The sequence below is a fragment of the Scleropages formosus genome, chromosome 4, assembly GCF_900964775.1.
Source record: "Scleropages formosus chromosome 4, fSclFor1.1, whole genome shotgun sequence".
Taxonomy (NCBI): domain Eukaryota; kingdom Metazoa; phylum Chordata; class Actinopteri; order Osteoglossiformes; family Osteoglossidae; genus Scleropages; species Scleropages formosus.
Window position 1 is genome coordinate 29,351,783 of NC_041809.1, and position 20,739 is coordinate 29,372,521.

The window sequence follows — 20,739 nt, forward strand, 5'->3', positions numbered from 1 at the left end:
ACGTCAGATGTTTTTCTGCCTGTAGGATGTAACCAACAATACATAATTTATAAAGTGCCTGGTTGAACCAGTCTATATAACTTTTTTGCTAATAATGTCATTTGATTTTTGCATTGATTACAGTTTTAAGCGTCGCTCTAACTGGGGGCAGCTTTGAACGTGTTAATAGACATTATGGCAAAGTCAAACAACTACTTATACAGTTTTGATTTGCCAGTAGGATTGTACTTGTACTTGGGGCACCGGTGTGTAGGGGGTTGTATTGTGGCTTGGCTAGACAGGCTTCAACAACTTCTGAAGCAGAGAAGCTCAGACCACAATTTGATTCAGTGCATCAGTTTATTCATCGGAGACCTTTATGTCGCATTGACTTTGTCCTAATGGTTTGAAGATACGTACTGCAAAAGGTGCCGTTTGTTTTATGTTGTGTGAATAAATTGACATTCCATCCCTTGTCATCTGTTTGTTTACTCACCCTTTTCTGCAAAACAAGCTTATTAAAAGTTTGAAATCTGGCAAATCAAAGCGTGAACTTCAAAATAGGATGAGATTTTGTTCTTGTTATGGGATTCATCCTTTTAGTTTTTCTTCAGTGAGTCTAGCACCTTTATTTTGACCTGGTAATGTGTTAATTTGTGTTAAGTACATTCAGTGATGGATGGTTTTAATAAGACAGGGTTGCAAAAAAAAAAAAAAAATCAAGATTTTTGTTTGATCTCACAGGCGAAAAATGCACAGGGTTTTTGCTGGGGATGTCTACTTACTTAGATTTGTTCTTTTTGTTTCAGTGCCATGATACATTGGTCCAGTTTGGTGGCTTCTTAGCTTCCAACCTCAGCACAGAAGACTACATCAAACGTGTACCCCCCATTGATGTCCTGTGCAACCAGTTCCACACACCCCATGATGCTGCTTTCTTCCTATCTCGACCTATGTACGCCCATCAGATACTGGTAAGTGGTGCTGGGTTACGTAGTATATGAGACATAATGTGAACATAATAAAACCTGTAAGCTCAGTAATGTATACTACATTTATGCAGATGTATCGAGTGAAACATTAAATGTCTGCTTTTAAGTGATATAATGTAGATAAAGTTTGCGGGTAGGCCATCATCGGGTTTGACAGTTTGCTGTCCATATGCACATGCATTTCATGCCTGCTGTAGCTGAGCAACATTTTACTGTTGTAGTGAGGTGAACATCAGGTAATTCTATTTTGTGCTTACATTGGAAACCTGGAAGATTCAGGTTTATTTATAGCTTTTAACGATCACCTCTGGGATACAGCTGAAAGTAGATGAATATTTCACAAAAACTGGGCTAGGGTTGGGAATTGAACCTCAAACTCAGTGTGATATGCTTCATTTATTTTTATTAATGCTATTATTTTGATTATCTAACGGCTTTATCAATTGTGGCTATTTCAGTGTACATCAGACATCCTATTTTAGTGATTTATTTATTTTTTTTTTTTAATCAACTATATAGCAAGTCAATGCATAATGTGCATTTTTATATTTGTACTTTTATGTGAATTTTCACATATTTATAATTTTTGTGTGTGTTTTCTTTTTGTCTTATGAGTTCGTCAGGTATGTGGGGAATAATAGATATTTCTAATTTCTAGCACTGCAAGATTTATTTTATGATCGAAACTTATGTTCTGTGTTGATTCTTTTTTTGAAGGGTTTTGTTGTAATGTCACGTACATTTTTCATGATAAAGTTCAGACTTAATACCCTTGTGAGTGTGTCATTTTGATTTATAGGCATTTTTCATAAGTGTTTCCTTCTGATTTAGCACCAAGAAGCATCCACTATGACATGTATCATTGTCAAGTCTTTAAATCCATTTTTGTAAAGAAGTAGAACTCATCCCCTTTCTCCTGCATGCAGTCTAAGTATGATGAACTGAAGAAGGCAGAGAAAGGCAACCGGCAGCAGCAGAAAGTGCACAAGTACATCACTGCCTGTGAAATGGTCATGGCACCTGTGCATGAGGCTGTAGTGTCCCTCCACCCCCCAAAGGTGTGGGATGACATCAGGCCCCAGTTCTATGCCACTTTTTGGTCACTGACCATGTACGACCTGGCCGTGCCCAGCAGTGCTTACGACAGAGAAGCCAATAAGCTCAAGGCACAGATGAAAGCCATTGATGAAAATCAGGAAATGGTAGGTATCTTGTCACATGCTTTAACAAACCTTTCATGAGAAGACCACTGCTGTGGCATTTTCTTTGCTTTTCTAATGTCACCCATTTGATAAAGTTGCAGACCAGAAAGTGTTATAACACTGCTTTTTTAAACTTTACATTTCACTTAAAATACATGGTTGTATGAAGCCCTTACAAAAATCATGCAAAGAATTGATTTTGCTCATTTGTTAATCTCTCTTGGAAAAATTGAGAAGTGTAATTAAGGGTAATGCTGGTGTTTAATATTCCAATTAACAGAATCTTTCAGAGCACAGTGGCTCCTCAGTATACAAATGCTTGAGTTTTGAATGTCAAAAATACTGTTTTTTTTTTTTTTTTTAATGAGTATATTGTTTTAAATGGTTTTCCCATTTTCTAAAATACCAGATTTTATTTGAACAAGTGTAGCCTGTGCTTACCTCAAATTGAGGCAGGGGGAAAGTCAAATTTTCATCACTCAAAAGAGCATATATAGGGGATGAATATCAAGCTTTTATGCATTGTAAAAGTGATTTGCAACCTATGAACAAAATGAGTTGTTGGCCTTCTGGTCCCAGTTGTTGAAGAGCCAGTGTACACAGTGTACCTGTCCGTATGCATTGAGATCTGTCTTGCTTTTTACTTGATTTATGTATAGCCCTTGAACAAGAAGAAAAAAGAAAAGGAGCGTTGCACTGCACTTCAGGATAAGCTTCAGGAGGAGGAGAAAAAGCAGTTGGAGCATGTGCAGAGAGTTCTGCATCGGCTCAAGTTGGAAAAGGACAACTGGCTGTTGGCCAGTAAGTTCTCCCTTAATTGTCATTTTCTTTTAAGAGTCACAATTGCTGTTTTCATGTTTAACTGCGGGAATGTGCTTCACCGCTTTTACTTTTTTTCCTCCATTCAGAATCGACAAAGAATGAAACAATTACAAAGTTCCTTCAGCTCTGCGTTTTTCCACGTTGCATCTTCTCTGCAATTGATGCAGTGTATTGTGCACGGTTTGTGGAGCTGGTACATCAGCAGAAGACACCTAACTTTTGCACCTTACTCTGCTATGACCGAGTGAGTGCAGCTACTCTTTATCACCAATAGTTATATCTCATATTGGCTGCTTAAAAGTGGGTCTGGCCTCCCCAGCAATGATGTTTTCTGTGTTTGAAGTCATGAACCTTCACTGGCTGTGCAAATAATTTTAAGACTGAAATGGTCTTTATGTTGTTACACAGCAGGAGCATTATACTTAAAAGTAAATCTTTTCTAATAGTGGTCAAAATAGAAGAGAAACCTGCATATTGTCACTAAGACAGTGATTAATGGTTACTGTGCTCATGAATCCTTGTATTAAACTTATCAATCTACTGCAATGTTTTTTTTGGCTATGTCTTCCCTCAATTATAATTTGCGAAGATATCCCAAAGCAGTTTGTGTATATTGTAACATTATGGTGCCTGAGTCATAAGTGATGGTGTCACCTTGTTCAGGTTTTCTCGGACATAATTTATACGGTGGCCAGCTGCACAGAGAATGAGGCTCGACGTTATGGCCGCTTCCTGTGCTGCATGCTGGAGACTGTGACCCGTTGGCATAGTGACCGTGCCATCTATGAAAAGGTAACTGTTTCCATGTATAAACGTTACTCCACACAAGTAGTCAAGTCTCTCAACACCTTGCCTACCAGAAAACTATTTCCATTTGCCCAAATTTGTTTTTTTTTTCTTATTTTTTTTTTTTGTATCAGTCACTGCTTTGGTCAGATCTGACTTAATAGCCAGTCCTATATGATCTATGTATGAATACTGTCCTTACAGTCCCTTAGATGCCCACCAAGCAGTAGTGGACTGATTGAAATTGATGTGTAAGCCTTAAAGGTTAATGAAATTGATTAAGAAGCAAATGTAACAATGTTTTGATTTGTAACTTATTTTTGCTCAGGAGTGTGGCAATTACCCAGGGTTCCTCACCATCTTTAGAGCAACTGGCTTTGATGGTGGGAACAAAGCAGACCAACTTGACTATGAAAACTTCAGACATGTTGTGCACAAATGGCATTACAAGTTAACTAAAGTGAGTAGGTTCTCTTGTGTTCTATTTAGTTTATTTGAAGTTGAAGATGACTGTCTTTTAATACAAGTTTGGTTTTTAATTTCTAACTCCAGTCTGATGATAATTGTCCATGTGTAATTTTACGTGTATAGTGTGGAATGGGGGTGATGTACTGGCAGACCCAATGACAATCCCCCTCCCCCTGCTGTGGAAGAGCTGTTTGACAAACAAATTGCACAATGTGTATAACCTGGACACATTAATTGAAAATAGTTGTCTTGTTGACTTAAAAAAAAATCCTGTTATGCAGCCACCTATGTCGATTACGATGGTAAATGCTTTGTTTTATGTAGCTGCTATTAAGCATATTTAAATGCTTCTGCCTCTGTTTCTTTTGAGACGCTTGTGGGTAAGGCAAAATTAATTTGAAGCTTAGATTAATAATTTAAACTATAGCAGACTTAATTGTTGAAGGAATCGGAATGACTAAGTCAATGACTAGTCATTGATTAATCAATATTATGTATGTATGTGATAGAGGGTACAGGATTCAAAATGGGTGATATTTGTAATTGTCTACAATGTCTGCTCCTACCTTTCTGTTGATTTACTTTATCTGTTCTGAAACTAGTAACTAAGTTTCTTTTGACAGAGGTGTTTCTGCTTGAATTGTGGCCAGAGGTGATGTGATATGTGGTCCCTTTGTTTGCCCCCAGGCCTCTGTCCATTGTTTGGAGACGGGCGAGTACACACACATCCGCAACATCCTTATTGTGTTGACCAAGATACTACCCTGTTACCCCAAAGTGCTGAACCTGGGTCAGGCGCTGGAATGCCGTGTCCTTAAGATCTGCCAGGAGGAGAAGGAGAAGAGGCCTGATCTCTATGCGTTGGCTATGGGGTAACAAAGAGAGAACAGTGATCTGCAGTGCTATGTTCCACTTGTGTATATCTTTGTAAATTCTGGAGGAATTCAGATTTGCATTTATGTGCTGTAGAAAACTATATGCCATGTAACCTCAATTTACAATGTTAAGGTTAAAATTATATACCCATTTATGCAGCTGGCTAATTTTTACTGTAACAATTTAGGGCAAGTATCTTGCTCAAGGGTACTACAGCCAGAGTTGGGGATCTGACCTGTGACCTTTTAATTCAAAGGCAGTAGCTCTGACCACTGTGTTACCAGCTCTCCCTAGTTAAATTGTTAAATTATACTATAGTTGTATTATTAATATCCGTCATTGTTGGTGATATCCTTTTTATGGTGTTTTAAGAATTGCTCTTTGAGTCAAACAGCCAAGATCTGTTATTCCAGCTCCTTTTTTATAATGTTTTGTTTGCCCCCCCAAAAAGTAATTAGGTGACACGTGAAATTAACAGACGATAACCAAAGTTTCAAGAAATACTATATAATTTGAGTTAGAAGAAATAGTGGCTAGAATGGATTGTGGCATCATTCATATTAAAACTAAAAAATGAATGTAACAAAGACCTGCAGCACGCACACAATGTCTACAGCCGTTTGTCCCGAGCGGCATCGCGGCGAGCACAGGGCGCAGTTCTTACATTGTTTTTATATAGAATCTGGCTGGTGTCACACTTTCAGCTAACAATTTTAGTAGTTAACATGGTATTTTTAGTGGCTAATTCTTTTTAAATAGATTTCAGTTATATTTGTCAAAACTCCATAATTTGCTATTGGTCTCAGCTGCCTTCCCTGGTCTCTGTAGCCCATACATGAAAATTAATTTCTTCTCCATGTAACATGTACACACATTTTTGTACTCCTAGCTTTGTGTGTGTAATGCTTTCTGTTGTCTTGTGTCTGCCTTCTGTAACCATATGTGCGACTTGCAGCTATTCTGGCCAGTTGAAAAGCAGGAAGGTACACATGGTCCCTGAAAATGAGTTCCATCACAAGGAGCAGCCAGTGCGCAGTGCTACCCCGGCAAACATCCAGAATGGACCAGGCAGTGCCAGCAAACCTGCACCAACAAAGCCAGAGGATGGCATGACTGATGATGCAGGTAAGGGACAGAACATTGCAGAAACAGCTTTTACAATGTCCAAAAAATCTTACAGTTCTGTTCCCAGAGTCTCACTTATTGCATAAAATGGAATAATCTTTGCTGCTCATCTGGATTTTCTTTCTGCCCAGGGCAGTCTTTTTGTGGTACGATGTAATTTAGGATGCTGTCTGTCCAAATTCATTTAAGCTAAAAGGTGGCACAGCGAGTAGTGCTGCTGTGTTTCAGCTCCTGGGTGGTCTGAGAGGACGTGGGTTCGATCCCCGCTCAGTCTGTGTGGAGTTTGCATGTTCTCCCCGTGTCTGTGTGGGTTTCCTCCCACAGTCCAAAGACATGCTATTCAGGTTCACCCATAGTGTGTGAGTAACTGAGAGTGTGTGTTCCACTGATGTATGGATGAGTGACCTGTTTTAAGTAGTGTATCTACTAGTGTAAGTCACCACGGTGAATGTATGTGGACTCACACTACATGGAGGTCACTGGAAGTCGCTTTGGAGAAAAGTATCTGCTGAATAAATGTAAATGAAGTTGTTTGAGCACTAACCACAGCAGTTTTTTGGCAGAAATCAGTTATGTTTTATGGACTTTGGTTATGTGGTTGATTGGGAACAAGTTAAAATTTAAAAGTAGGAGTCCGAACTTACAAAGTGTTTTTAAGTCACCCTGCAGTGACTCTGTTCAACCCTGTATTTTCAGAGAGACTTGTTTGAATTTTTTTAATGTCGGTCTACTGATGGACAAGATCATTCCATGCAGCACTGCTGTTGAAAGGCCTTATAACCTGGAACTGTCAAAATTTCACCCATTCCTACCCTTTTACAACCAGAGTTGTTTTGAATAGTCAAACAAAATACTCAGGAGTCCAAAAATTTGAGAAAAAAAATAATTAAAAAAAAAAAAAAAGCTGTTGGGTCAAAAAAAAGTACTCATGTATCACGTTACTTTTCAGATTAGGATTTCTAATGTTTTCAGTCACTGGCAACAAAGTAGAAGGAGAACTTGCTTTTCCAGTGCATGGTAGAAGTGGCTCAACCTCTAACTCTCAAGCACATGGTGTGACACACCACTCTGGACTGAGACAATTTGATAATTTGGACATTTATTCTTATTTGAAATTTTACAGCGTTAAAATTTTATTAGCCCTTGTAATATGAAGGTTGATCTTATGTATATGTCATATTTTGTGGACTGGTGAATCTACAGCAAATGCTGACAGTCATGTGAAATTAATTTTTCTTTTATAGATAAATCCAAGGATAAATCTCAGGGGGCTTCTAAACCTGCAAACAAAGCCAACAGCACAGCGACCAAAGTCGCCACGAGCAATGGAAACAGTGCTCCAAATAGGTATGATGAAATCTTATACTTATTCTTGTACTTAATTCTGTTGGAATTCTTACATTGTGATTTTTTAAAATTTAATTTTCTGGTTGTTTTATGATTTTTAGGAGTACTTTTCTGGAATTTAATTAGAATTTTTAAAAATAAATCAGTCCTTCCTCCCGATATTGTACCTACCTGTAATAGTGAAAACTGACCAACACAGTGTAATGGTAACACCATTATTTGCCCTTCAGCACCAAAGCTGTTAAAGAAAAAGATGACAAGGAAAAAAGTGTGAAAGAGAAGAAGGAGAAGAAAGAAAGGACACCAGGTAGCACTCCAGAGACCAAAGCAGTGGGGAAGGACAAGCTGAAAGAGGAGAGGCTTGGCAAGGATGAGAAGGCGCGTGATGGCAAAGAGAGGACTCCAAAGACGAGTGAGGATAAGATGGGAAAAGAAGAAAAGGCCAGGGCCAGCTGCAACCTAGAATTTAGATCTGATAAGGAGTCATCCAGGGAGCGAGATGTGTCTAAGGAGTCCAAGATGAAGGACAGCAGCAAGGGAGAGAAGGGCTCCACAGCGGCATCCTTGAAGTCACCTGTCCCTCGATCTGAGTCCGCTGAGTCTGAGCGTGGTAAGCTTGGGGAACCTCACTGGTTTAGTGGATTCACAATCTGTGCTTTTGTAGCTTGTCATGCTATAAATGTTTTCTGCTTTAGTGTAGCATAAAGAAATTGTGTATTTTTGAAAATGCAGAGAATTCATTTGTGTGAATTTCATTTCTTGTTTCTGTTGTCATGTTATAAAATGCTGTTTTCTGCATGTATAATGTTGTGTTTAATACAGATTATTTGTACAGCTGTAATATATTTCACTGTGGGAACTGGTAGGTAACTCCACTATGAGGTCAAGCAGACTCTTAAGGTTGTTTGTGTTTTTATTCTCTCTAGAACAAAAGAGGCGAAAACTCGACACCCACTCGTCACCATCACACTCCTCTACTGTTAAGGTTAGTATTGCCTGAGGACGGGAGCAGGCCATGTTTCTTGCCCATCCATTTGGAGCCCACGCATTCTTCAGTGTCCCTCCTCCTTCAAGTCCAGCACGGAAAAGGAGATTGCTGCAGGCTTGTCTGAAGTAAAGCTTTAAAAGGAGAGCACTTTTAATTAGTTTCAAGGACTATTTTTGTAATCTGTATTTTTGTAATGAAAGTCTTCAAGGAGCCAGCCGGATATTGTAAATAGCAGGTATTCCATTACTCCAAATTCTTGTTTAAAGTGTGGAGGAAACAGCCTCAAGTGCCTAAAATTTTTTAAGAAAATTTAAAGGGATTTATTTTTATACTGTTCCCCCAAGCTTTTTGTGTTTTTTGGAGTGCAGTAAGATTACTTAAAGCTGCATAACTTCTAAGATGATGAGCATCTTCCCCCATACACCAGACACCATATGAAGAAGGTGGCTGAAGATTTTTTTTTTTTTTTTTTTGTATGTGATTTTTATATTTATTTTTGATGGAGTGAGATGTACAATTCTGTCATGCTGCTGGTGTCCCTGGAAGCAGACAAGTACTGCCACTGAAGAGTCTGCTACATCACCCCAGCCTTCACCACCATTACACCGATCCTGATATTGCGAATCTTCTGGCGGATACTCCACCCTCCTTTGGCACTATACCATTAAGAGTTGGACAGTTACGCGTTGGATTCTTCACCCAGCCCTTCAGGCTCCCCTCAACACTCCAGCCTTTCAAGAGGAATCGCTCATGTGCCGTCTTCCAAAAAAAAACAAAAGAAGAATGTAACACAACAGGAAAATTGGATTGGAGTGTGGGCAGTGCCTTCTGGAAAGATCTGTGTAGTCTGTACTCCGGAGGTTATTTGCGTAGCCGCTCAAATCTTTTTTTTTTTTAATTTTTTTTTTTAACCCCCGCCCCCACATGTCTTCTCCATTATTAATCTATAGACCTTTAGTGTAATCTTAGCTAATAAAACTGATCACCTTATGACAGATTACAGCCCTTAGAAAGCAGGTGAGATAGAGGCAGCTATGTTATAGGATATCACACAAATACCTTATGGCACATAGACAATGTCACATCACAGAGGACAGGTGGCGTAGCAAGGTGTCATCACAGGATATTTGCTGACTGCTTATTGATAACATAAAATGACCAAATTAAGCATACATTTGCTCCTCAGGGATTTTTACACTATTTTTATATAAACATTGAAAACAATGACATTCCGTTTGAGAGCAAACTTAACTTTTTTTTTCCCTCCTATTTTGAAATATTTTCTCCCAATAACATTGTCAAAGACTTGGTTCCTGAAGGTCTGTGGGGATCTGTGGGGTGATGGACATCCTGCCTCCTCTTCTCCACAACTTTCCCCTGTCTGACAGCTCATCCAGCTCATCTGTCATCTTCATTCATTCCTACAGGACAATCTCAACGAACTCAAGGATTCTTCGTCAAAGGTTTGAGCTTAATTTGCTTTTATTTTTGTTTTCCCATTCTTCATTCTCTGTTCAAGGGCCAAAAGCCTGATCACTCTTTTGCTTAGTGTTTGGTGCCCTGAAAGTCAAGCAGATGTCACTTGCAGAAATTTTATGTTTTCACTGCTGATGGAAAATTTTAGAAATCTGAATTGGAAGTTTTTTCTTTTTAAAGCATTGATTGAAGTTTATTTTTGTGTGGTAAAATCTTAATTTTTTCTGGGGAAGACTTCCCTTGTTCTTGTATACTTGGCCTATGATGAAATTGCTTTAATCTGCTTACATAGCTAAACTGGCCTTTTCTTAGTTGTTGCTAGGAAATACTTATGAGTTGTCATAAGGGGTAATTTATTTTCATCCTGTTCTGTAAATGTCTACAGAAAATATATTGTAATGCAAAAGAAAATGTATTTTGTGCATACGTGTGTGAGATTCCAAATGGCAGCAGTTGGAAAGCAGCACAATTTTGGATAGTGAATATCTTCCATCTATATTTTTTTTTCTTTCATCCAGTGTTTTATCAAGGTGATTTATTAAAGTAGCAACCAGCATTGGTGTAGCTGCTAGTTGATTTCAGAACACACTGAGTAATGTGTAGAGAGATACTAAACTTCAGGTAATAATGTTATTGACTTTTATAATATTATAGACAACTGGTAGTGTAGTGGTTAGAGTTGCTGCCTTTAGATCCAAAGGTTGCAGGTTCCATCCCCACCTCTGACTGGAATAGTCTTGAGTAAGGTACTTGCCCTAAAATTACTCCAATAGAATTACCCAACTGTAAAAATGTGTAAATAATTGTAAGTACCTTAACGCTGTAAGTCGCTTCGGAGTAAAGCATCAGGTAAATGTAAAATATATCTATCCGACTTTCTTTATGCACTTTTGTCCATTGTTCAATCAGGGAAGCAGTGATAACTTGGACACCAGTCCATCAAACAAAACACTCGTACATGTCTTCTAAATGGACTCAGTAGCAACAATAACTTATGACAGCAATATGGAACATACTCTTAGCACTATGGTTTTTTCCTCTGTTTATGTTACTCTAATAATCATATTGATGTATTGTCTTTTTTTTGCATTCACAGAAGGAAACGTTCGTATTAGCAGTAACTTATGTACATTGATTACTACGTGTTGCAGTCCTATGGGTAATATATACTTATGGTACTGGTACTAGAGCCAAGTCAAGTTTCAAGCTTTGTTAGTGTATTTTTTATTAGTGCTACAGTGTAAAAAGTTAGGCTAAATAAGCATGAAATATGGTTTACTTTAAGTAGGAGTTTCAAAATGGCAAACTGACCTATAGGTTTTCCAACACTTAATTTTGCTAAATTTATCAATATAACTTGAATAGAAAGTTCTAATAAAATATGAACAATAGAAAGTTCCAAAAATGTGGACATATGTACAATAATCAAAGTATTTGCTTGTTTTTCAATTTAGAATATTTTACACTCTTTTAAAAACTGGTTGCAATATGTCAATGGACCAGACAGAATTGAGATTATAGTTCTATATTGTTTTGAGACCTAAGCAAGTTTTTTTTTTTTTTTTTTTTTTTTTTTTAAGAAAATGTTTTATTCCAAAATATAAATATTTCAGCAGTTTAAAAGTCTTTGCTTTGCAAGCTTTATTTTTTTGAGACAGGGTTTCAGTCATTGTCAGTAGTTGCTTATAGATTAGTATCTACTATGGTCCAAACAATGATAAGGTAGATGTCAATACTACAGCAACAGATTTCACATTCCGTTTCCTGTGTGCAGAAGTTGCTCATGATAAACATTGATCAGTTTTTTTTTTTTCTCTCTTAATAAAACCCATGTTCTAAGTACATGGATTTATATCGAGCATAGCTATCATATTTCATTTAAAGCATGAATATGAAAAGCTCTACTGATAAGTGCCTCTAATGATACACCCATGGAGGTGACTGTCTTCCAGGTTAAATTGAATTTAGGCAGAGCTACTACTTAAAGTTGTAAAATTCACCAATTTATTTAGAATGATTAGCAATAAAAGCAATGAGAAAATGTAAATGCAAAATTGCTTATTACACTTATCCCAGGGCTAATTTTTAGTTTGTATTTTTTTTCATTTCCATTTGTTTAAACCTTTACTGCTGATTTAGAGATCTGTTGCACATATCTTCCAACAACAGTAACTACAATTAGATGAAAACTTGGAATTTTTAACTTTTTCAGGTTTAAACTTGATTTTTCTAGTAAAGTTGACTAAGTCTGGAGAGATGTTTTCTCCTAGTGGAAAAACAAGATGCTAATGTTTCTTATAGAAGTGCTGTCAAAAGTCACAAAATGTGACAGTGGATATTTTATTTCCTGTCCTCTGCACAAGAGTTAATGGAGCAGTCAGTGTTTTGTCAGATGGGGTCATTGCCAACAAAAATATTCAGTGAATTACAAAAAATATTTGTAATTACTGTGACTCAAATATCAGTCAAATCCAAACCATACCTATTACTATTTATAATCTGAAAAAATGTTTTTAACTTTTGTTACTTTCTTGTTCTGAACAGACAGCTGACTGTTTAATGTTAATGCTAGTAAACAGCCAGTGATAAACTACTTGCTTATCAAGAAAGCAATGTCTTAGTTAAAAGCAAAATCTAAAAAGAATGAAACTTTTTTATTGTGATGAGCTGTACAATATTTGTGCAAGGCATTCAATTTATTGTGTTTTCCTGGTATAGTTACTACTTAATGTATTCAACAAAAAAACTATATACACTGTAAATTGCAGTTCTCTTGCCATTAATTTTAGTTATATAGAGATGTGTATCCTCTGTCCTTGTAGATTCTGAAATTGAGAATCCTACCAATTTATATAAGCTTTGTCCTGATTATATAGATTTCATACCAGAGGAATAGTCTAATGAATTAAAAGTGGTGGGGAAACAGTGTTTTAAGAGGTAACGTGACTGGAATTTGTTATTTGGCTGGAAAGACTCCCAGCTCCTGTCCAGTAGGGGCCTTTTTCCTGTTTTTTTGTCCCAGTACATATCACAGAACAGTGATTTTGCAGTGTTGAAGAATTTTCTTGTGGCATTTGAATTAGTTGAGTTAGGAATTGTGTGATTACCTTAAGCTATTTTGACATTTAATGGACAGTGAGTAGGGCTCCAACAAAACATTTTAATCCTCTTTGAGTCATATTCTATTACTCCTGGTCATTGAAAGTAGTCTCCCCCCCCCGTTCTCCTCTTCAAATTGCTGTGTTGTTCTCGCATTTGCTCTGAGGTGCTGTGGACTGGTGTGTTCAAAATGTCCTCAGCAAGCAGAATACTCCTGCAATTGCCCAGAGCTGTTTGTTTCACTTTGCAAGGTTAGACCATTAAACAAGTGTGTGGGCATGAGTGTTTTGGATTTTTTTTCATGGTTCTTGTCAGGACTCTTTTGGGTTGTAGTAGGAGTAGAGTTTTGAACTGAGATGGGAGACCGTTGCTAGAGGCCGCTGTTAGGCAAGAGCCCAAGTTATATTTCATCTCCTCACCACTCTTGGCATGACTTGACTTAAGAGCCTGAGGAAGGCAAAGCAGTGGTGTAGAAGTCATTGCTCAGCCTGAAATGTGACTTAAACATTATTGCTTTTTGTTTCCCCTTCATGGAGTATGGTTTTCCACATGACGGTATCAGTCCGATGATGGTTGGAGGTTATAGTGAGTAGGAGCAATTGTGCTGTAAGTTGCTGCTTTAAGGCTTTATGGAAATCTGATTTGGAACTGAATGCCCGGTAGAGCCCCAAGGACATTTTTATATAACAAGACAATAAAGGCAAATGTTCCCAAGCCTTTATAGGTCTAATTAGGATTCAGAATAATTTGGCTGATTGAAGTAATGAAGGGGCACTTTGAGTGTCTAGCTCTTTCTCTATACGTTTTGTAGCGGTAATGAGCTGGATTGTCTTGTATTTTTTTTTTTTTTTCTCCCCCCCCCCAACCCCAAAAAAGGTTTGTAGCTATATATTTTTTTTTTTTGGACTCAAATTTTATGACTTTGAGGGATAAAATTTGTGATTGGTTACTGCAAGCAGTGCCAGATCTGCAACACACAACGCCCTGTTACAGTCAAAGTTGAACGCTAAACTAATATTAGGCTTCGATTAAACCATTCCTTTTTTGCATTTTTGGATATAGATATTTTTGGGGGGCTTAGCTTTTCATTAAAGATTGTCATGACAGGTTGTCAAAGATGCAAGCATTTCCCAGTTTTTATATTTTCTCTTTCAAAATTTATTTGCAGAATCAACCTGTTTCCGCAAACAAGATAGTTCAGAGTATAGAGCACAGATGAATTGAGCTGTTATCTTAAAATATGACCTGATTAGTGGCAATGAATGAATTCTAGAGATTCAGCTCTTGTCTGATATTCCTTAGTAATCAGAAACAAGATGACAAATGACCAATTTATCCCATAAAAATGACAACACGGTGTTTTGTGGAGACATTTTTATTTTGTCATGTTAAATTGGTTGTAATGCAGCTCAGTTAAGGTTAAGAAACAAGCCCTACGAAGAACTTTTATTATTCCAATATCTGAAACATTATAGAACCTGTCCGTCTGTTGCATTTTAATTGATTGTACAGTCAGAATTGTTTACTTCATCTAAAGTTGCAAGGCTAGCTAAATAAATCAGTGAGCACTGGACAGGTGGTGGTGAAAAACATTATTTTCACCTAGTTTAAAGTATACTTAGTTTTCATTATTTCTTATTAAAGTAACTGTTAACGGTGGTCCCTGTTTCATTTCCTGTTCTTAGAAGAGGCTCTGGACAACCCTACACTAATTGATAGTGGAATAGTCTGTCAAATTATTGTTTATCTGAGTTTCAGAGCAGTGATTAGTTTCATTAATTTACTCTGTTCCGAAATATATTTTCGGTTTTGGTTTGGAGGTATTTCATTCTTTGTGTACCTGTGAACATCAAGCAGCCTTTTGCAGTTCTTCCCTTTTTCTTATATTCTGTGCCTACAACTTGCCCCCCAACTCCCCCCCAAAAGCCCAGTTCTAGGTGCTATGCTGTCTACCGTGCAGGGACTAGTTTACCCTCAGGGTGGAAGATTAACACCACATGATAATTATGGACAGATTTTTCAGTTCCTGATAACGTCTTAATTTATTTTATCCAAGCCAACTTAAGACAATTCAGCCGTTTTTATTGTAACAGTTCTAGGCCAGTACCTCTCTCAGGTGGCAAGTAGAATTTGAGGCAGCACCCTTCAGGGTACAGGTCCATGCCTGTAACTGCATGGTTACCTGTGAATTAGTTTTGAAACCCCATCAGCCACAGAGGTTTGTGTCAGAGAGCATCACCTCCAAACAAATATATTTTTTTCATCATAATTTCAAAAGGAGGATAGTGAACAAGTGTTCACATGTACTAGTGATACATCAATGAGAGGACCAAAACACTAAATAACTTGTAAACGAGCTAAATGGCAAAAAAGGTAAGTGTAACTAGACTGGTAGCTAGCTTTTATTTGCCTTTTCTTGAAATCTTAAGTGCTTGTAACCATGTTTTTTTATTTATTTATTTATTTATTTATTTTTTTTTTTAAAGCATTAATTATAAATCATGTAGCACAGGCGCGCGCACGCACACACACACACACACACACACACACACACAGTCTACAACCGCTTGTCCCAAGTGGGGTTGCGGTGAGCTGGAGCCTAATCTGGCAATGCAGGGGGCAAGGCTGGAAGGGGAGGGGACACACCCAGGGCGAGATGCCAGTCCACTACAAGGCACCCCAAACAGGACTCGAACCTTAGACCTACCACAGAGCAGGCCCTGGCCAAACCTGTTGCGCCACCAATTCCCCCCGTGGCACAGATGATGCATTAGCCATTGAACTTTTAAAGGTTCACCGCTGCTGTCTTTTTTGTACTTCATACTATGTCCTAATTAAATGTCTTGGAACATTTTATGCCAGTTTTTTTCCTCCTTTAACAGGACACTTTTTTAAATACAAATATTTACTCAGATTTTTAATATTCCAGTCATAGTGGCCGTTTGACCAAAAAAGTTAATTTCCCACCCTGATTACAGTATTTTTGTTGTTACAGTATTAGTATACGTATGCCTTAGGTTAAACTTCTTTCACAGGAGTTTAGTGACAAGGTGTGATAGATAACAGCTAGAGCGACACTTTTGACAGGTGCAGTAAAGGAGCAGCTGAGCTGTTTCTTTTACCAGGATGCTGAGAAAAATGTTTGATCACCCCAAAGAGGTTCAGAGACTTAATGTACTTGTTCATCTCCACCAGCACTACGTCAACCACAACACAGCCACACAATCCAAGAGCAAAGAAAGGGAGATGGACAAGAAAGATTCAGAGAAATCCAGAGACCGATCCAAAGAAAGAGAAAAAAAAGAAGATAAAGACAGGAAGGACAGAAAACGAGTAAGTAGTCAAAGGCTGTTCTTTGCTTCAGTAATTAAATGATGTTTGTGGCCATGTACTTAAAAAAAAAAAACTTCTCATTAAAGAGAACCAGTAATGGTAGCAAAATTACATTAGTTATGATAAAGACTCTACAAAATACAAATGTTTCTCAGTTTAGATTGAGAACAGTTAGGATTCAGTGAGTTAATCTGCCTTTGCATATTTGTCATTCAGTACGTAAAGCTATATATATTAATAGGTAAACCAGAAGGTGAAATAAAATGGTCACAATGCTTATTATAAAATGCTATGCTTGCAGGTATAGTGCAGTTCTAAACCTTTTTTTTTTTTTTTTTTTTTAATATAAAATTTAAATAGGATCATTCAAACAGTGATCGCGAAATGAGTCAAGAGCTGAAGCGCAGAAAAGATGAAAATGGAACAAGTGAGTTAAGATATGTCATCCATCCCCTTGTAGCAAACAGTGTGCACTAATGTGTTGAATCTGCCCAATTTCTGCTGACTGGGAAACCGGCCAGTTGATTTCACCTGGATGTTTCTCTGCCTCCCTTCAGATTCCTCTAAACACAGCAAGAGTGCAAGCCCTGTAGACTCGCCACGTCCCACGGACAAGGACAAAAGCAAGAGCTCAAAGTCATCCAGCAAGGAAAAGACTGACCCAGCAAAACCTGAAAGGAACTCCACTGGAGGCAAAAAGGTAGCAGCACAGAAGGTTCTGACAGTGAAGTTTTTTGTTAGTATGGTAATTCATATGGATGATCTGTAGTGAAAATATTCAAGCATGTTTAGCTGCACAAAATATTTTCTGTACCTATGAACCAGATGTTTTCTCATTTTCTTAGCTTAGTATCATTTGTAGCATCAGTATCATGTCACTGCACTTTCACTGTTTTATGCCAAAGGAATCGAGACATGACAAAGAAAAATCTGTGAAGAAAGAAAAAAGGGACAGCAGTGGTGGGAAAGAAGACAAAAAACAATATCCTTTAATAAGTCAATGAATCAAATATAAATTTGTCAGTCCCGGGTAGGAATCGGCCACCAAGAAAATGCAGTTAGACATCAGGGCAGCCTGGTAGTATTTTGAAACCCCACTGTGGCTCATAGGGATTGCCAGAAAGGGCTATTACCAGAGCATAATTGTGGTATCCCCAAAACAGTTCAGCTTTATTAGAAATGTCTTTGTCTAGCAACAATTTGAAATACAAAATGAGAAACCTATATTAAAATCTTTTGATACAGTCAACTTGTCTAAATTGTCATACTTTTTTGCTATTTCAACCCCCCTAGCCATACTTTTGTTTCCAGTTTACCCCTGGGCCTTGACCGCTGATACTGACTTGTGCTCCCCTTATGTCACACTGTAGATGGATTTCCAGGTAGAAGCGGGCCAAGCGCCGGTAGAGCTGATGCACCTAGTTGTATTTATTAACAATGTGTTGTATGAGTAGCCAAGGAGGTGCAATCCTGCCTATTTCCCAGCCTTTAAAAGCATCAAGTTTGGACTGAAATTGGAGGGGGAATGACATGAGCTGTACAAGGCAAACTGCATTCTGTGTGTGTCAGTGTCTATTTTGGACTTCTGATAATCTGGAAATATAGTTAAAGCTGTCACCCTGTTTATATAAAATTCATCTTAACAATTTGTACTCATAAATCCTCTGAGAAGCACAGATAAAATATGCTGATGCAGCCATGGTAAGTAGCTTCTAATTATTTTTTAGGGAGAAATTTGACTAATTTCACTATGACACATTTCTTCTACAAAGTATGTATACAATGACCCGATATGTTCCTCTTTCTGACACCCCATAACTAACTTATTAATTATTCTGGTTGCATTGTTCGTGAATTACCTATAGAGACAAATAATGCGAGTTATCCAGTAACATGGTTTATTCTGACTGAAATCACTTTTGCAGATTTTCTCTATTGTAAACAGAACATAAGCTTTCTTCTTAAATGTAGTACAAGTGTAATTGTTCCATAACATTCTGATTTTGATTTTAATTTCCATGGTTAATGAAATTTGGGTGGTGCACATTACTCATTTTTAAATGTTTGCATATTACATAGGTTGTATTAAAATATGTAGTGTTCTAGTGTAATACTTTTTCATTGCCTTTTTTCCCTTTACCAGCTTTATCTGTTGGGTTGTTACAAGACAGACCATCACACAAGATACTTTTATCACCTTTTTTTTTTTCCCCTTCCCCCCTAATCTGGAGGGCCCATTTTGACAGTTACTGCCTGCTAAATGTTTTTGCTGTGCTGCCCATAAATGTTCTAGCTGTAGTGTTTTTAAACTTTTTTTTTTCTTTATATTTTCAGTACCAAACTGAAAGTCTCTCCTCTTTGAATATTAGCACAATGTGCTGCTTACTTCGTAAATGTAATTTGCTTATGACCAATGGATACAATAAGTGGCTTCAGATAGGCCTGTATTTGGACTATTTCTCAAGTGGTGGATATGGTAAATTTTTTTTTTTTCTTTTTTTTTTAAGGTCAGGCTTTTTTTAGTTTATTGCCAATAAAACACATTGCTGCATTTACCTCGTTTAGATTTACATTTGTATTTATTTTTTCTCTTTTTAATCCACGTATGTGAAATATTTAGGCATAGAGGATTGAAACAATACAATCAATTTGTATATTATGTATACAATAATGAAAATGGTTACATGTAATTATGACGTTCATTTCAAATATCACTTGCTAAACCTGTTGTGTATGTTTCACAATGTTTTTAAATGATTTGTATAAATGAATAAAGTTGGATTCATCATGGAGGATTTAAACGAATTGTAAAAAAAAAAAAAAAAAAAAAAAAACTTTGTACTGCCAACAGTGGGAAGTTTCAGGACTACATTTTGGAGTTTTTAATCTGTACTCAACTGTATGCTTTTTTTTCTAAATAAAAGATAGTTTTCTTAGTGGGTCACAAATGGGTGGACTCAATCCTTGATTTCAGTTAAAATGTAGTTTTAAGTTGTGTAACATGCTTTTTCTCCAAAGTGTCCGACAATGTTTGAACTACTAAGAATAATGTACCTATTTATACAGCTGGGAGCTTTTTACTGTAGCAGTTCAAGGTAAGTAAATTACTCCAGTCTGTTACATCTGGAGGAGGGATTTGAATTTGGGTCCTTCAAGTAGAAGGTGGGAGCTCTGACCACTACAATACCTGCTTCCCCAGTATCTATTACTGTGGAGTTTTAAAATTAGTCAGACTTCACAAGTGCACTCTGAAAATCATTTGGAAGGTTTGGGATGAAGAATGTTCATTTTTTGAGGACTGAAGTGTTTTAAAAACTTTAATTTTTGGAGTATACTTTGTACTAAGTGTACTTTAAAAATTTTAGTACTTTGGAATGTAATTCCACAATTTCCTTGTTCATTTTTTATTATGTACTTTTCAGTTTGGTTCTTTTTTTTTGGTTTAGGGAGATAATGGAACCTGTAATTGGAGCAGGGTCACCTACAGGTGCAGTGCAGAATCTAATGTAATCCTACAGAATTGTAATAATCTAGTTAACTGTCTTTGTGCTTCATCATTGAGTTCAAAGAACATTTAAATGGTTGAAAAAGACCCAATTCCAACAGTATTTTGTGCCATACTGCATAGTCTGATTTACTTGGTGCATGCATAAAGTTGTACCAGTACTCATCTCTGATTGCTAAATTGTTTGCTCCTGTGTGTTTTCAATACCCTCTGGGGAATACCTTTAATTATTTCACCAAATCTTGTACAGTAGCATGGTCATGCATTACATTCCAAATTAGTTTGAAATGGCATTTGGAATTAATTGGCTACTACAGCAATAGTATCAGTCTCATCAGCCAAGGAAGTCCCTTCATCCACTATATATCATATGTGTGCGTGTGGTAAAATCTTAGTATGACTAAATTAACTTTTTTCTGAACACAGAAATGAATATCATAGTAAAAAGATTAATATTGCCTCTTTTGTTGTGCTCTGTAATTTTGCTTCTAACCATTACTAAACTTGATGTCACCCTCAGTGTTCTTGTTTGGTAGAACTGTGTCACTATGACAGTAGTTCTTCCCTCCTCATGCTGACCTTTTTTTATGAATTCAGCATAGCTAAAACAAAACTCACTTAACTTGTAATTTCAAGCTAAAGCCAAATCCCCCCCCCCCCCCCCCCCCCCCGCGCTGTTCAAAATCATGGAGCACAAATCCTACTAATATTGCTAATCGTATAGATAAATTGCAGCTATTT

General features: G+C 37.2%; 1 protein-coding gene across 1 annotated transcript in view; it reads left to right on the top strand.

Moving 5' to 3' along the window:
- The window catches only part of LOC108934326 (THO complex subunit 2-like), a 35,750-nt gene extending 16,637 nt beyond the window's left edge, over positions 1–19,113 (top strand). Inside the window, exons 22-39 of the mRNA XM_018751954.2 lie at positions 789–953; positions 1,898–2,173; positions 2,833–2,974; positions 3,082–3,239; positions 3,659–3,787; positions 4,110–4,241; positions 4,937–5,121; positions 6,081–6,250; positions 7,495–7,597; positions 7,828–8,207; positions 8,524–8,582; positions 10,013–10,048; positions 16,356–16,493; positions 16,854–16,920; positions 17,051–17,193; positions 17,399–17,475; positions 18,147–18,194; positions 18,637–19,113. Of these exons, the coding sequence (XP_018607470.1) occupies positions 789–953; positions 1,898–2,173; positions 2,833–2,974; positions 3,082–3,239; positions 3,659–3,787; positions 4,110–4,241; positions 4,937–5,121; positions 6,081–6,250; positions 7,495–7,597; positions 7,828–8,207; positions 8,524–8,582; positions 10,013–10,048; positions 16,356–16,493; positions 16,854–16,920; positions 17,051–17,193; positions 17,399–17,475; positions 18,147–18,174 (2,388 nt within the window). The 3' untranslated portion in view covers positions 18,175–18,194; positions 18,637–19,113. The remainder of the gene's footprint in view (positions 1–788; positions 954–1,897; positions 2,174–2,832; positions 2,975–3,081; positions 3,240–3,658; positions 3,788–4,109; positions 4,242–4,936; positions 5,122–6,080; positions 6,251–7,494; positions 7,598–7,827; positions 8,208–8,523; positions 8,583–10,012; positions 10,049–16,355; positions 16,494–16,853; positions 16,921–17,050; positions 17,194–17,398; positions 17,476–18,146; positions 18,195–18,636) is intronic.
- Positions 19,114–20,739: the final 1,626 nt, after the last annotated feature.